Raw genomic sequence first — 17,879 nt, forward strand, 5'->3', positions numbered from 1 at the left:
ACAGAAGACTCTATTGTGCAGTAGACTTTCATGCAGTAACTGAATTTCATTCTAACTAGCTGCTCTATCAGTTAACTTTTAACATCAGGTGAAGCTATTTCAGTTACAGAAAAGTGATTATAGCATGTGAGTTGCTGCCAGAGCCAATTTACTTCCTCTGAATCAATAATGCTAGCCATGTCTACGGCAGTGAAGCTGGATCTCTGACATGCCTGATCTCAGATGTTCTTCCAGGAACACAACAAAAACACTCTGTCATGAATAATGTAACACAAAAGCAACATTAATCTGATCTTGCAAGTCCGAACATCAATTGAGTACATTTTTAATTCTATGACATAATGTTTGCCTTTTTTACACACAAGATATACAGTAGCAGCATGATGATTATAAGAATTAAGTTTACTGTTAGTTTTAACATTAAACTAAACTAATGTTCAATACATACGATTTAACAAAGCTACCTACTTAAGAACCAGCATGTCAGGCAGAAGTTAAAGGAAAAACGTGTTTTTTTTTAATATTATTGATAATAGTCCTTAGATTTAAACAGTAATCTTCTGGGAATTCCTGCCAAAATCATCTGCACAATCCTTATTTACAATCCATATTATATATAATTTATTGTAACCAGGTGGTTTAGTGGTTTGCTTTGCACCTGGGGGTTCGAGTCCTGCCTTCAGGCCATGAAGTTTGCATGTTCTCCCTCTGCTTCAGGCTTTGTACAAAGACGTGTTGTTGGCTTATTCACAAGTCTAAATTCTCCATAGTCTGCATGGGTGTGTGACTACATTGTGCACTGATTTTGGACCGAGTCTCCTGGGATAGATTCAGGGCTCTCCACAAGGATATGCAATATGTGTAGGATATGCGGTACACAAAATGGATGGATAGATGGATTTATTTTTACCCTCAAAAAATGTGATAAACTCATCATACTATTCTGTAAGTATAAAATTAAAGTTTCTCAACTAACCTAAAGCACATTAAGACAATGTTGTGATCTCTGTTTTATGTGACAGCGAAAGAAAAGATTTTTGCTAATTATATCTAAACTTCTAACATGATGTCTCTTGTTATTTGACCACAAACGTCCCTGTCTGGAGATAGATCATGCTGACATGGGCTACAGTTCTAAGCAGGTATTAATTAGGATAAACTTAAATGAACAAGAAACTAAGAGTTTTGTTTTTGATTCTTTTAACCATCCATCTGAATAATGACCAAATGCAGTAGAATAACAGAAATTTAATACTTTATTTCATTTACCTTTTAAATATGCACTGCCTTTCAGCTCTTCTGACATGAAAGACAGTTATTTATTAATCACATTGAAATCGTCATTTACAGTATTGGCATTTCATACTTATACAAAGGCTTTGTTTTTTTTGTTTTTTTGTTAATCTCTAACATTGCTATTTTTATAAGCATAGAAAAAATAAATTCTCCAATTTTGCTGGAACACATTCAAGTGTCTTTTTTGAGAAGTGACGTCAATTTGCAGCAAAGTGGGATAGGGTTAAAGGAAGGGTGAGTTATTAATTAATGAGTTATTTATCTGAGGCACATTCACTGAAGACAAAAGGTGCTCTGTTTATTACTAAAACAACACAATAACCTTAACTTTGAAACGAAAGCATGTTATAAATACAAGTAGCATGTTATTGGAGATCACATTATTGTAACGAAGAATAGTTTCATGATTATGTCATAAGGACGTTTTGCTTGAATAGATTTCTTTCATGAAGTAAAACATATTGAAAGCAAACAAAATTAAAAAACAGAGACATTTAACCACATCTATCCAGCATCTAACAAAACACCTGATTGCAGCTCATTAAAAGAAACCTAGGTGGTGAGGATCAAGTCGCCTTGTTGATGCATGAGGGACCCAAACAACCTTGTGCTTGGGTTAAGCAGCGACTGATAGTTTCAGGTTTAATGATAGATGAAGCTGGACCCAATTATTTATTCATCGCCTCCTCCTCGCCTCCATTATGGAAGACGGTCCATGGTCAGCTTGGTTTCTATCTACTGCTAAAGTTAATGCAGCTGGGCTCAGAGGGACGAGGTGTGTCCTTGCATGTGATTCGGAGGCTGTTGTGGTTGAATAGATGTGTGTCACTCTGTCATGTGCAGTTCTCCCTCCATGTCCGGTGCAGCTGCTGCATGCGCTCAAAGGCTCTGTAGCTGACGTTCAGCGCCGGGTGAACCTTCAGCAGACTGGGCTCACCCATCAAAGACAGGCCGCAGATGCCGAAATAGGTGTGAAGAGGGTCTGAGAGGCAGGTGGACGAGACAGATAGAAGTAAATGTGGGTCAGTTGAACAGGACACAAAGAAACACTCACACAGATACACAGATGTACAGACATACTGTCACACAGACACACACACTTACTCTCATGTACAGAGGCACAAACTCACACAGATGTACAGACATACTCTCTCTCTAGCTCACACTTTTATGATCACCTATAGTGCTAAATAGATGTGCTTCATATACATTACACTATATTACACTATGCAATAGCTTGCACTAATTTTACTCCAGTATCTTTGCACAGCCATTAAAACTGACTATTTGCTAATATATTCAGCAATGAACAGGAAAACCTGCTAAAACAAAAGTTCATTTAGGATGTCGTTCCAGCTTGTGTGTATATATGGACAAAAATCTAGAGTTCTAATGCAGAATATGGCCTCTTTAACAGATCATGAATAATGCATGGAGTCCATTTTAGCCGTCCTGTTGCTCCCGAGGGAGTATCGTCGAAAGGATTTCTGCTTAGCATGTGCTCAAATTGAATTATAATGAAAAAGACCATGGAAGCAATCAAACTATAATGTACATCAGTACCTATATAATCACTGTAACAAGTATATCCTTAAGGTTCTGCTAAAAACAAACATCATACACAAAAGTCCTAATCAAAAATGTGAAGAATTATTATTTTAAATATACAATGGGGTATGAAACGTATGTAGCTGACTTCAGTTTCTGCACTTTGCTATTAATCTACACACAACAATCCATAGTGACAACAAAAATGTTTTAAAATCAAAAATGAATTAAGAATCAAAAACAGAAAAATCTTATTTAGCTAAACGTTCAGAGCCCCCATCCAAAGCACTCTATCCTGAGCTCGACTGAATCGTGATTGCATTGATGAAGTCGGGATGTCTCTATATCTTTACAACTTGCAACAAAAGGCAAATTCAATTTATTTATTGATCACAGTTAAGTAATTCTGCATGACCGAGAGTGTGATATTGCTTTTATACAAGTTCAAGAACCAAGAAATGAATACAGAGTAAGTGCAATAAGTGCCACAATATGGACAAATGTGGACCACAATATGGACAAATATGTTCTGTTAACCTTTGTTTTGTGAACAGAAATACATCCTGTAGAAGCCACACCCACTTCACAGCACGTCAGCTCACTTGATAGCAAGCTCAATGATCTGTACTTTCCCACTTGAGGTGCTTCTGGTAAAACTGGTGGCCCTACTTCCTGTCCATCTTCATCTAAGGAGCATTTAAATCAAAAGCAATATTCCTTAAAAGTACTGTTTGCCATGTCTCCTGCTGAGGTCACTAACCCTATCTGTTGTGTTAGTAATATATATATATATATGATGGCCAAAAATAAATGTAAACTGACTCCATTCTAAATGAAATCTTAAACAGAAAGGGTCTAAAGTGAATACTTTCCAGAGCCACTGTATTAGAGTTCATTCTCAAGAATTATTCATGTTTACCAAAACACAAAATATCTAGCAGGAATTTATATATATATAAAAACCTGAAAGTACAAAACATAAACTTTAGATAACCTTGCAACCTTGCATAACCTCTCTTCTAAACACTGCTCCTATCTCTAGAACACTGATAGGAGTACTGAAAAAATAAAATATGGAGATGGAAACGAACCAACAATCAAACTGCCTCGACGTGAACGGAAATTTTCCGGTAACCTAAACACAATCTGTTGCAGTTGAGCCTGTACTCATTAATTAGACATTCACACCCCATGTACTGAATTACACTGTGGTTTCAGATGGCAGTAGTGAATGCACAGAGAGAGAGAGAGAACACAAAGAGAGAGAGAGAGACTGTAATTTTACCTGGATGGCTGTCTGGCCATTTAGCAAATCCACCAACCAAACTGTCTTGAGTGGACATGATGTAGTTTCGGTTCTTCTCAAAATCGGTGTATTGAAATACATCAAGGAGCTGAAAAGATTTAGTTTGATTACTATTTTTTCTCCAAGTAGAAGCATGTACATCAATTGGTGGTGAATTACACAACACGGAGCAAAACAGATTCACTAAGCTGATGTAAAACACACAGTCAAAGATGGTGGAGAATATGAAATATATTTCAATACAAAATTCAGGATTTTTACCACATCATAAGGCATTAGCCCTGCAATGAGTAGAAAAATATGGCATCTATTAGATATAATGTTTGTTTTTTTTTGGACCGTACAATTTAAACTGCAAAATCCCTGATCCTCCATTTACCAGCATAAAAGTAAGGTCTTTGCTGGAACGGCTGGAATATAAACAAACAAACAATCATTTGCTCTGTTTCCTCAAACAGAGAACACGCAGCAACAGTGAAAGGTCTCTGCTCAGGACAAACACACATTCTTCTAACTGACAGTAATCAATCAAACGCAGACAATACACACTGAAGAACTGTGCTCTAACAGCCAAACGCAACACGTATGCTATTAAAACAGTACATTCCCCTGGGAGGAATCGTGTAATTAATAACAATGTGCTTTCTGACTCATTATATAATTCCGATTCATTTAAAGCGATGTGTAACGGATATTCAGAGAATATTTGTGGGAGCACTAGGAGGAAATATTGTGTAATCATTTACTGCTTTCCAGAGTGATTAAATGTTCCTTGTATCATTAGAGCCACAAGTGTTTGTGCGTTTCATAGAAAGAATACGGAAAGTTTCTGGAATGTCAGCTCAGTATTTCAGGAATACGCGACCTGATTTCAGCAACATTCAAATACGTCTCGTATCTCATGCAGCCTTATTCATAATGTCTGCCGTGCAATTACTGAATATCTGTTGGAACAAATCCTCCAACATAAGCGGATGTCAGAAACACAGGCTTTCTTTTACCTCCAGTGTCGCCCCGACCCAGAATGAGTAACACGTATCCACAGGTTTATTAGGGCGTCCATGGAAACCATTCTGCTGTCTGAGGATGCACCACCTGCGTATTCGGTTCAGTTCGCGCTCGCTAAACATCTCCTCTAAGTTCCCCATCAGACAAAGCGTGGCGATGGCACAAAATGTGGAGCCGCCTAAGAAAAGAGAGAGACAGTAATAATACTGTGCGTTAATGATAGCATGTGGAATATTCAGTCAGTCCTTCAGTCAGCACTTCCCATCAAACACAGTAGACAGTAGTCTATAGTCAGAGAACGGAAATGTAGCAAATGGAACGGAAATGGTGACAGGACGGGATAAATGTTAGACCCGACACAAATCCTCTATAGATTTTCCTATAATTATGATTAAAAAAAAGATTTATTAAGATTTTAATTACGTATAATATTGATACTTGGGTTAGGGTTAAATATACCTGCTAATTGTAACAAGTCAAGAGTCAAGTCAAGTAGCATTTATTGTCATACATAAAACAAGACAGAGCTAAGATCTTGAAGTAAGTTGTCCTAGCCACATAAAGTGGATTGTGAGTAATATGCAACAATTATAACTAAATATAGAAACTGTTTGGTCAAATGTGGAGTAAAATTACAAGTGCCTGAAGCACTCCTGTCCTGTGCATTTAGATTCACTTCCTGGGATGTTCCACCAAATAATAGTGCCTGACCGGTGAGTTACTGTTAAAGGTGGAGCTCTGGGAAGATCAAAGTCCTGTGATCTTTTGTTGAATCACACAGTGATCCCAGTAGCTGCAGAAACTCAAGTGAGCTATGACTATTCAGGGAAGATGAATAGATGGTGAAAGAGAATGCAGCCTGCTCACATTGAACAGCGACAAGGAAGCGACAGATGGCAGACACATCCTGAAGGGGCTGATACGTGCAGGTCCGTTTGCGTGGGCAGTACAATACAACGTTTCAAATAAGCTTTACTCACCGTGAGACTCCAAGCCAGCTCCTTGACCAATGCCGTTGTCATAGGACTGAAAAGAATGATTCAATCAGAAGGGGTTACATAAATCCTACAGTTAATGACAAACAAAACAGATTTGGAAATTAATTTGTAGTATTCATTTTTTTTTATTATACTGTGTACAATCGCAGAAGCATTTACTGTCACTTGAGTACGTGTGTAAATACAGGGGTCATGATTAGGATACGTTTTTACTTTTTACTAAATTCATTAGCTTGCCCACTTGGTAGGCGAAAAAGCTCCAGTGAAAAGATACCCAGCCCCATGTTAGTGACTATGCTATAAAGTGAGAGCTAATATAACACAGTACTAACTAGGAAATTAGCTGACATGGCAATGCATTAACACAGACTAAAGGAAATAAGTGACTAATCTAGCTACCTGCATGAGCAGGATGCTAACATGACTCATTTCAATATGGGCAATTTTCCAATCTTAACCAAATGAATACTATTAAAACTAGCTGGTGGGCTAATTTTCACCTTCCGTTTAAGGTGTTTCAGGTTGCTAACGAAATGTAGCAGTTGCTAACTAGTTAACAAGCTTGGACCAGGCCTGGTCTGGTCCTTGTATCATGGTGTAGCTGTACTTTTTTTTACAAAAGGTGAGACCAAGGGACAATGTCACGTTAGATAAAAAAACGGTTCACACAATTGTTCAACACAATTAGTGCATTTCTAGAACACGTTATTGTATGTATTGATCCCAGTTTCTTATGTCTGACCAGAGTCCTGTAATAAATTGAAATTATTTTGTGAGAATTTAAAGAACAATATGTTTTTGGCCTGTACAGTTTCTTTTCCTATTTTAACTGAAGGGTTTTCCCCTACTGATGAATGAAAGTGCTTAGATTGACAAAGCTAAAACCTTTTGGGTACTTTACACCAACATCATGTGAGGGTTCATATCGCCTCTACAATAAACTCAGATGTTTTCTGAGAAAACAAAACTCCATGCACCCTGCTTGAACACCATTTTCTGATGACCCATATATGCTTTGCATCAAACAATCTCAAAAGCAATAAAAAAATAATCCTAGCAGTCTCCCTTTGCCGCTTGGGGGACACAATTCGTTGAGACTTACTCCTAGTTTTTCACCCACAATCCTTTATTAGCTGATTATATTGTTTGAATAATCATGTAGGTATGATTAAAGGAATAGTCACTGAACTATAGCTATTATTTGAGAAAGCCAATGTTTTTCCATTCCATTTTTTTTTAAATTTTTAACTCTCCAGATTCATAATAAAGACCAGCCTGTTTTCAGCAGTGTTGTAATGTAACGGAGTACAAATACTTCGTTACTGTACTTAAGCAGAAATTTCACATATCTGGGGTCTCATTTATAAAGCGTGCATACGCACAAAACGGAGCTAGAAACGTGCGTACGCCAGTTTTTGCGCAAAGGTTGTGATCTATAAAAAACAAACTTGACGGGAAAATGTGCGCACCTTTAAGCAGACTTTGAGACGTGCGTACGCACATTCTGGAGACAAAGGGAATTGGTGACACAGATGGTGATGTCGTGAACTGAAGTTAGATTGTAGAAAATTCATGTGAGAAGAACGATTATAAGAATTAATGACATTTAATTTTCACTCCATTTCATATGTTATATCCACATTATCATGAAGGTTAAATCCAACAGTGTTATTTGTGCCGATTGTTTTAGGCTATATATACAGATCTAGTAAAATCCAAATGTAATTCAAAATGTATTAAAAATAAAATAATAATAATAATAATCAGCGCTACTCCGTCCAGGGTGTATCCTGCCTTGATGCCTAATGACACCTGAGGATAGGCACAGGCTCCCCGTGACCCGAGTAGTTCGAATAAGCGATAGAAGATGAATGAATGAATGATCAGCGCTGCCTTACAGTCACATTGTCCATAACAGGAGCGCAGGAGGAGATGGCCGAACTACATGTGATACAGAATAGCATGAAATACCCATGTATTAGAGAACTGCAGAGCACAGTGTAAAAATGAAATATTTTCCTTAATGTACATATATCATAAAATGTCAAAGTCTGCAAATACAGTCATGAAGCACAATCTGTACTCATCATCGGTCCTAACTATTACGGTGTTCATTACAAAACCGTCATGTGTTCACTATAACATTTCCGTCTTACATTTTCGCCCACAAATTAATTCTGTGATTTTGTCAAAGTGTTAACTATCAGTCTAATTGCTAGAAACATATAAATCCTCCGGTGACCCGGGTATGTAATGCTTCATGATGGCTGGCACTGTTGGAGGATTACGCCAATGGCAGAATAAGGAGAGAACGAGATTTCAGGGACCATGATGATTTCCTGGCCCATGATGATGACTGGCTAATAAGCCGATTTAGATTCCCTAGAGCTGTGCTCTTAGATGTATGTGTTGAATTGGGTCCAGTATTAGAGAGGGCAACACACCGGAACCATGCCATCCCAGTCCAAATACAAGTCCTCACCACTCTGGGGTTCTTGGCAACCGGCTGTTTCCAGCGGGAATTGGCAGACAGGTAAATTATTTATATAAAAAATATATATATAAGTAATCGTCAACTTTGTGTCTAAGACCTTTTTGTATAAGAAATAATTCTATTGGAATCTATCATCTCACCCTATAGGTCTGGTATATCACAGCCGTCCCTGAGTGCCAGAATATCTGTCGTTTCGAATGGTATACTTAATATGGGTAGTCGATACATCAGGTTCCCCTACATTGTGCGAGAACAGGCCGAAATTAAAATGCAATTTGCAGCAATGTCTGGTTTCCCAAATGTAATCGGCGCAATTGACTTCGCTCATGTTGCTATAAGGGCACCATATGAAAATGAATTTGCTTACAGGTATGTTAATAGAAAGGATGTGCATTCTCTTAATATGCAAATCATGTGACTCCAACATGACCCTCACAAACATTGTGGCACGCTGGCCTGGTTCAACACATGATTCCTTTATCTTGACACATAGCAGTGAAAGGAAAAGATTAAATGCAGGCGCAGTACATTACGTGATGGCTGGAGTTTAACAATATTAAAAAGTAGAAACTGTAACAATTTTGTTTTTAATATAATTATGACAATGTTGCTTTTAATATAATTATAACCTGCAGGCGACAGTGGCTACCCCCCGAGACGCTGGCTCTTCACCCCATTTTTCAGAGTGCAGAGGAAACTCATTATAATGAGGTCCACTCTCGTGCTCGCGCAGTGATTTGCATTGACAATTTATGGTTAAAAATGGGCGTGTACAGGGCGGGATTTGAGGCTGGTTCACGTACGCACATCTGTAGGTGATCTGTGATTTATAAAGGGAAGATTGCTTACAGGTGTGCGTACGCACGGTTTTATAAATCGGAATTTTTTTTGGCGTACGCCATTTTTGGCTTTTGGGCGTACGTAAACTTTTAGCATGGATCCTACGCACAGTTTTATAAATGAGACCCCAGGACTTTACTTCACTTTTACTCCACTACATTTCCTAGATAAAATATATACTTTTACTCCGCTATATTTCCACTAAGCATCTTCGTTACTCGTTACTACAAAATAAAATCAGAAGAAATGTGTGCGGCAAATCACTGCTCCTAGATTAGATTGCATTATGCTCCGCAGTCAGAACTCGAGGCATTTATCTATAACGTTAATCGGTGGAAAGCCGCAAAGACGGCAACCAAAAGCAGTAAAATTTCACTATTCTTATTACCAGAGTTGATAACACAAACAAAATATTAATGCAAACAATCCATTCAATACTAAATAAAAATAACATTTATTGATTTGGTCTTTGTCTTTTGAATATATTTTGTTTATTAATGTCTGCATTCATTGGTCACACTGTTTGTAGAGAATGCACACATACATGAACTGATTTGATTCAAGACCGGCATCATTACATCATGCATACAATTTTGGTGTCCACTTTTGCCATTTAATAATACCATAACTTTTGGCTTACTATGTAGTCATATAATATATAATATAAAACTCTTCTTGTTTTAAATTCTCACTGAGGGCTAAAACCCCTAAAGATGAAACCCTAGAACTGCCCCTGCTCTTATGCCTACCGAAAATCACTGAAATTTTACTTTTTACTTTTACTTCAAATACTTAAGTACATTCAATATCAGAAAATTACTTTTGATACTTAAGTACAGTAAATATCAAATACTTTAAGACTTTTACTTGAGTAATATTCTAAAAGGTAACTTTCACTTCTACCAAAGTCTTTTTCTAGTACGATACTTGTACTTTTACTAAAGTATTGCTTTCTAATAGCCTACTTTATACAACACTGGTTTTCAGAGGACATATTGGCTTGATTCATTTGAAATGTTTATTTCACATTATGTAATATAAATGTAATTGTATGGTGGAATGGTGCACAATTTAATTTGACACAAGTCTGTTGAGTGTTGTGTCAAACACTAGGTGCTTTAACCCACACACACATTCTATGTAAACTCGAGCATCCCAGAAGATTTGTGAAATACAGTGATACCTCGAGATACGAGTGCATTGACATATGGATTTTTTGAGATACGAGCTGTGATTCGACCAAATTTTTGCCTTTAGATACAAGCAAATCTTTGAGATACGAGCATCCGAGCCGACGCCGTCGCCAAAACAAAGATCCCAACAACCACATGTGCTCTGTTTCTGTGCGCCTCAGCTTCCCGCGTCTCATCCGGTTAAAGCCATCTTTCCACTGCACACGACAAACGACTGCCGATAAACCGGAAGTCATTCATTTCCTATGAACGCAAAGGCGCTGCGTGAGGTGCCGACCACCTGCGGATCCGCAATTTTCGGATCCGTTTTGAGCGTTGGATCTGTTAAAAAATTTTAACTTGTGCAACTACACCGCATTTAATATGCCGACCAGACAGGTTTTTATTAAAAGGACCGGCAGATGTTACTGAGGAAAGAGTGACAAAAAAGCAAAAACAAGAAGAGAAAAGTGATGAAGAAAATTAATGTAAAGAAAACAGAAATTGTAGCAATTAAGTTCAGTTAAGAGAATTTCAGTTAAGTTCATTAATGTTAGTGAAGTTTAGTAAATGAACGAAAGTGAACGTACGAGACAAAACCTCAACAGAAGGTTCAAAAGACTTCCTCAACCTCCATGCGCATCTTCCGTTAGCTCAAGTCATCTGATCTCCAAGGTAAATAATACACTTTATAGTAAAAGCAGTTTATTTTTTAATATTCTCTTTTATTACTGTATGTTTTATACAATATTTGTCATTTATAAATACAGATACTGTACATTTTTCATATTCAAAACACAAACAAAACAACTGGAGTGGAATTTTGCGAACTGGAACGGATTAATGGGATTTCAATTCATTTAAATGGGGAAAATTGCTTTGAGATACGAGCAAGGTCACGGAACGAATTAAACTCGTATCCCGAGGTATTACTGTACTCAAATCCCTCCACATGTTTTCCCCAATTCTGATATTTGATGCAACACAGTCGAGTCGCTTCAACCCTCAATATCTGGTGCAGTACACAGTGAAATGAACAGTGATCCTCCAGGACCACGGTGCTACATAAAAACGCAGAGCTACAGAAAATAACAAAGAACTAGGGACTATGTACAATATCAAAGTACAACTACATGAATGGGCCGGTACAAGAGTGTAGGTGTGAATATGTAGCGTGGATTATCTCGATTTGAAGTGAGCAATGTCTCCAGATGAATCCAGTTACAGATACAGACACAACTGGGCACTAGATACATAGTCACAATCATACAGTCATCAGCAATTTGTTTAGCTTAATTAGTCACATACTGTTTTATTTAGACACAGCCAAATGATTCAATTTCATTCCAATATGCCCTACTGAGTTTAAATAGCATTTTAATGCTATATTAATCAGTCCCTATACCTGACTTGTTTAAATAAACAGTTAATGTCACTTGTGTAATCTCAGAGTAAACCTGAAATGTATGCGACACTTTTCATGCCACAATGGATTAAAGGAAACACAGCAACGACTGATACCAGAAAAGAATACAAAAGCAAAACAATAACCTCTGCTTCAAACAAGAAGAGAGAAAGAAACTGTTCCTTTCGACATCCTCATTCGTGAGAAAAGCACATGAAAAGTTAAATGGAGCCTAGACAACATTTGAAATCTATAATAACCAAATATTTACAAGCACCGCTTTTCTATTTCCTACCTCATGGGAGGGTTTAGTACTCAAACAGCAAAATGTGCTCCTAAAGGATTATGCCCTGAAAATCCCTCCATTTTAGCGCCATACTGTATATTTTTATCTACCTGAGAACAATCCAACAACACAGGACATCTCTTTTTTTTTTTTTTTTAAATACAAGCTCCTGGAGCACATACAGTTATTTATACAGGTTAGAAATAGAAAAGTGCAAAACATTATTACCTTTTATTATAAATTGAAAGACAGAAACCCTAAAACAAAAAATGTTTAGTGTCTAATTTATTAGCTATTATTCATTAGCAGTAACAAAAAGGTTAAGTGTGTTAAGATAATCATAATCAAATAATAATAATAAAAAAAAATCTAATAATTCTGTTTAAAAGCATTCTGAATGTGATCTTATTCTCTTATAACTTATATCCAGCCCTTGCCTTTATAACAGCCTCAACTTTCTTGTCCTCTAAAAAGCTTTTAGATCCACTGTAATACTGTCTCCGCCACCATACTTACTCAGTGACTTTTGACATATCTGTTAGTACACAGTCTTTTTTTTTTTTTTAGATTAGGTCTGTGGTGAAATAAATCATTAAATTATTGTGCTATGTTTTGAATTGTTGTCAAATGGAATAAATATGGAGACAGGCTTACACGCTGCTGCTCAGGCAGTGTCACAGGGCAGCGTTACCCGCTCAGAGGAAAGCGCTTATCTGCCCCCTTCCGCATACACGAGCTCACAGATGACCACATTTTGCTTGTGTCACTGTGATTGCCAGAGGAGACAAAAGATCTCTCCCACACAGAAAGCGAGGCCAAGTTGGCTCACATTTATTTTGTAGATAAACTGCTGCGTTTTTTCGACAATCCTCCCAGACACAGACTTCTGCACTCAGCAGTGTTCTAAAAGATTAGTACTGCCTTATACACAGTGGATTTCCTCTGAGCCAGATGAAACTCTTTCACGCTCTCAGGGTTGAAACGAAGAACAGCAGTAATGAAGCCCAGCTTTTGTGTTCAGATAATTACTGTATCGGATACTGTATATGTCCTAGAGTGGATGTGTGGAACTAAAAGACTACACATCAGTGCAATGTGACTGTAAAGCATGTTGTTAGTAAAAAGGTCTCTGTAACTCCACTAAATGTCTTTAGTGCAGGGTTGCTAGCTGCGTGCTATTGAGAAAGAAAGTTGATCACCCTAAAAGTGGAAGTCTCTCTGACTCACCATGCTCCTTCTGATGTAATCGATGGCTTTTGTGCAGTCCATTCCCGACCAGTCGTCCAGCATATAGCAGATACATGCGGCGCAGTACACAAACCTCATGTCATTCTCACTTCCCTCAGGCACTGCATAGAAACTGCAGAGTAGGAAAAAAAACAGACAGCAAACACTTTAACTGACTCTGAGCAGCACATTTGATTCCACTGGTCTGTCCTGAACAGATTCACTCATAAGCACAGGTTTAACACACCATCATATGTCTGTTAGAAAATGAACTTTGTGGGATATGTTACTACACAGGACAAACCCCACCTTCTACAAGTGCATAAAAAGTTTAGATTTGTCTCAGTGCCATCCAAACGCTAGTACAGAAGCCTAAACACTGTGGACAAAGATGACAAAGAAGGCACAGCGCACACAACTCGACTAGATATAAAAAAATGGTGGTGGTACAAAGGATTTCACTCAATGACAGATTCCTTCTGTCTTTGTCTCTCTAACTTTAAATGATGAGACTTAAATTGTTTCTCAGCACTAACTCTGAGAAAACTGAGCATGAGGAAACAAAAACACAAAATGCTTTATTGTATATTTTGAGGAATCTCTCCTTAGAAGCCAAGGAATTCTGAAGCAGAAGCAAAGTGATGTCAAATAAAATCTCAATTCACATATGCCATATTATAATAACACTCATATGACTTTATACACAAAAACAAAAATCTAAATGCTCAAATAACTTTGTCCAGTTGGTCAGACTATACATGAATTACACTGTTGTTCGACACATAATAAGAAGAGAATTTTTAAGTTAATTTGTTTTCTACTTACAGTATATTACAAGCTCTAACATTTGTCTATGAGTACAGTCCCTGTATTTTTTCTTGTTTCTGATGGGTGATGTTTAGTTCTATTGACTTAAGCTAAAAATGAACCCTCTCCATATCGACTTCTATCAAAGGATTAATATCCTGTGTGCATTTTAGAGCATCTGGGGTTTAGATTACTACAACAGATGGAATAAATACCTGCCATCCTCCAGCTGTAGAGCTTTCAAACCCGCCAGACAGGCCTCCTTACTGACCCGACTCAGGTCATCTCCCAGAATAATGAGACAGGCCAGGCCAGTGTAGGTCATAGCCACATGGCCACTGTCATAAGGATGAGGAGTTCCGGGTCCCTAAAAGCAAAATGACACAAAGTTATCCACATATACATGACCAAACATTACAAAAGGATGTTAAATTCACAGACAACTTAAAGTGTAAATCTGAATATAAACCAGTCACAAAGCAGAAAAATTTCAAACATACAGTGATGGACTTTCTGACAGGCTGAACCCTTAACTTAATACTATATTAATGTAAATAAAACAGGCAGTTTATTAGGTACACCTTCATTAGTTTCTCAATTTATCAGGTATTCGCTAGTAAAAATGGTACACAAGTTTACATTTATGTCTAATCGTCTCTCCCCTTCTTCTCATTTCTGTTTTAAATCTTTTAACATTTCCCCATTTTCTTCCATTCATTTGATTTAAAAAAAAAAGTGTGCATAGAAAAATGATTATCTCTAACTGAGATGAATATCTGATTATCTCTAGCTGTACACCCCCAAAATGGGCCAGGGTGGTCTCTGTGTTAAATAAAGCGACTAGTAAATAACACTACTGCCCCTCGTATATGCTTAACAGTGCAACTCCTATTAACATACCACTACCATTTCAATTTCACTGCTATGATCACCCAATTGAATAAGACGTGTTCAGCAGTTGTCTGCGGTGCTCGCTTTCAACTGATGGATGGCATAAAACAGGCCAACATACTGCCTACAGTAAGTAATTTGATATCTCCTGATAAGTGCACCTCAGCAGTAGGTGTGTCTCCTAAAAAAGGTCAGTGAGTGTAGCTACAAGGTGTACGCAGGTCTTGAACAGGTGTTGAACAGAATCCTACCTTTGAGACATTGTACGGAACACCAATGTGTGAAGACCCCCGAAAGCCGCAACGCCAAAGATTAGATTCTAGTGATAATGAGAAGGAAGGGGGGACAAATAAAAGGCAACAAACCGTCAATATGTTAAAGGCCGGGATTTTCAGCACTAATACAAACACCAATACTGCCATCTAATGGTTTGCATGATAACCAGTAAGTTAAATAAGCAAGCAAACAAACAAACAAATAAATACTCAAAAGACTCAGATAAACATAAATTTGGGAAATTTATTATATTGTATCATTCCATAATAACAGACGTTTATAATAAAGATTATTATTATGATTTTTTTTTACTACAAGCTCTAGTCATTTAAAAAAAAGAAAATAAGAAAAACAAACAAAAAACTATTTTAAATGTGAACATTTTAACAGTACAATTTAACACCTAAACAGTGTCTAATTACTTAGATAAAAGTCTGCAGATATTAGTGATACATAGTCTTACATACTTACTATAACAACATACTGATGTATTATACCAGCTCTAGTATGTGTCTGTATTCGAACAGAAAAACCTTTTTAATAATAATAATAATAATAATAAATTTTTAGTTGCAAGAAAATTTCTTTTGCAAGTAGTAACTATATTATGTATATTAAGTAAATATAAGTATAATAAGAATAAGACACAGTACGTACGATTTTCTGTGGGTAAAACCTGTAATGAGTAAATCCACTCAATCAAGCTGGGTTTGTCTACAACATCCAAGGCATCAAGAACATCAAGTCCGGACAGGGCAAAGAACACAATTGTCAACCTAGAATGAAAAAAAGAAAAAAAAGAAAGAAAAACCCCAGATATTTCCACATACTACTATTTTATGCAACGTGTGCATATACAGTATATTAAACAAAGCTAATACACTTTATTCGAATAAATAAGGAGGTCACGTGACATCAGCATGTTACAATTCTACTGGCCTTTAATTAACTCATCGATTTATTTTTAGTCGACATATAATATTTATTTGTATTGTCGTGGAATGTATGTAGTCCAACAGAATCACGTAGAAGTAAATGTCTTTATTTATACCCTTATTTACATATAAATCACAGGTCAAATGGATAGCATTTGTACTATTATAAGTGTTAATTTGTTGTCTTCCTGTGATACACTGTATGAATTACATGGCTAGCACAATTAGCTTAGCTTAAAGAAAAAAACGGAAACCGTGTTTAAAAACAAAAACAGTGGTAAACGTCTTTATGTACCTGCTAGTTTCATATGAAGCGTATCGCTCCGGTAGGACCTGAAGGCACCTCTGAAAAAACCGTACATGTCTGTCTCTTAAAAAATCAATATGCTCAAAATCATCAAATGAATTGTCTTCTTCCGCCATCTTTTCTTGTGCAGGCAGAGTGACGATTTCCGGTGGAGCGCCATTATGGGAAAACATCCGCGAAAATAAAAGTCCGGTTTGTACAGGGATCTGGGAGTCCTTTATGCGTAAACACCGACAATATTTATATTTTGAATTTGTCAATAAATCTGGAAAAATGTAAGAACCACAGTGTGGGGTGGGTTCGTTCGTTCTCTCTCTCTCTCTCTCTCTCTCTCTCTCTCTCTCTCTCTGTGTGTGTGTGTGTGTGTCTCCCTCACACACACTGAAGGAAAATGATGCTAAAAATGTATTCTGCCACGTTGTACTTTTTTTTTTTTTACTGTCACTTTCCCAGTAGTCCAAATATACATTTTGAATAGATTTTATAATTTGGGTTTGTTTAGTTGAGCTGGTCTGATGTTGGGTTTTCATAGCCAGCTACCAGAGCAGACTGGTTTTAGGGCATAGTACCATGATCATATGGATCATGGTACTAACATTGACCATCCTATTAACACACATGATACAGTTTGATTTTATAGGATGTAGCTGGACTCCATTTGCTTCTGGAAAGATTTCTTCCTAATATTACCTCAGGGATTTTGTCCTGATTTCCATCAATTTCTGTTACACAAATAAAAGGTATATGCCCATTAAAGAAATTTAATTCAAGTCCGTTGTAGTTATATAGCTCCTATAACAATGGACTTTGTCACAAAACAGCTCTACAGACATCTCTAATGTGCAAGCCAGAGGTGATGGTGACATCGAAACACCCTGAGACACCATGAGGAAAAAACCTTGAGAGAAACCAGACAAAAGGAAATCATTTTCTTTTGGATGACACCAGATGAGTCATAACCCTGCAGCTGTATAGTACAAACTCAGTCAGTACTGAATGTGTTGAAATAATTTTCAGTGTGAACTACTAGTTTTATTATACCTGTGAAAAATTTGGACTGACCTGAATGGCAAGGTTCCAGTT

At 37.1% G+C, this 17,879-nt stretch overlaps 1 protein-coding gene across 1 annotated transcript; it reads right to left on the reverse strand.

Annotated features, from left to right (window-relative positions):
- Positions 1-1,238: 1,238 nt before the first annotated feature.
- pggt1b (protein geranylgeranyltransferase type I, beta subunit) lies at positions 1,239-16,984 on the reverse strand. The gene is made up of 9 exons (XM_027167288.2): positions 16,785-16,984; positions 16,212-16,330; positions 15,530-15,597; positions 14,603-14,754; positions 13,581-13,713; positions 6,139-6,184; positions 5,152-5,336; positions 4,130-4,238; positions 1,239-2,278 (listed from the first exon to the last, which is right to left on the reverse strand). The coding sequence occupies exons 1-9, from the start codon at positions 16,967-16,969 to the stop codon at positions 2,130-2,132; spliced, it is 1,146 nt and encodes a 381-aa protein (XP_027023089.1). The 5' UTR covers positions 16,970-16,984; the 3' UTR covers positions 1,239-2,129.
- Between the last annotated feature and the right edge of the window lie 895 nt (positions 16,985-17,879).

This window comes from Tachysurus fulvidraco, chromosome 14 (assembly GCF_022655615.1).
Source record: "Tachysurus fulvidraco isolate hzauxx_2018 chromosome 14, HZAU_PFXX_2.0, whole genome shotgun sequence".
Lineage (NCBI taxonomy): Eukaryota > Metazoa > Chordata > Actinopteri > Siluriformes > Bagridae > Tachysurus > Tachysurus fulvidraco.

Coding starts and splice junctions, on each gene's coding strand:
- pggt1b (XM_027167288.2), bottom strand. CDS start 16,969: ATGTTTTCCCATAATGGCGCTCCACCGGAAATCGTCACTCTGCCTGCA. Junction 16,331..16,784: donor GCTTCATATGAAACTAGCAG/GTACATAAAGAC, acceptor TTTTCATTCTAG/GTTGACAATTGTGTTCTTTG. Junction 13,714..14,602: donor CTACAGCTGGAGGATGGCAG/GTATTTATTCCA, acceptor CCTACTCTGCAG/TTTCTATGCAGTGCCTGAGG.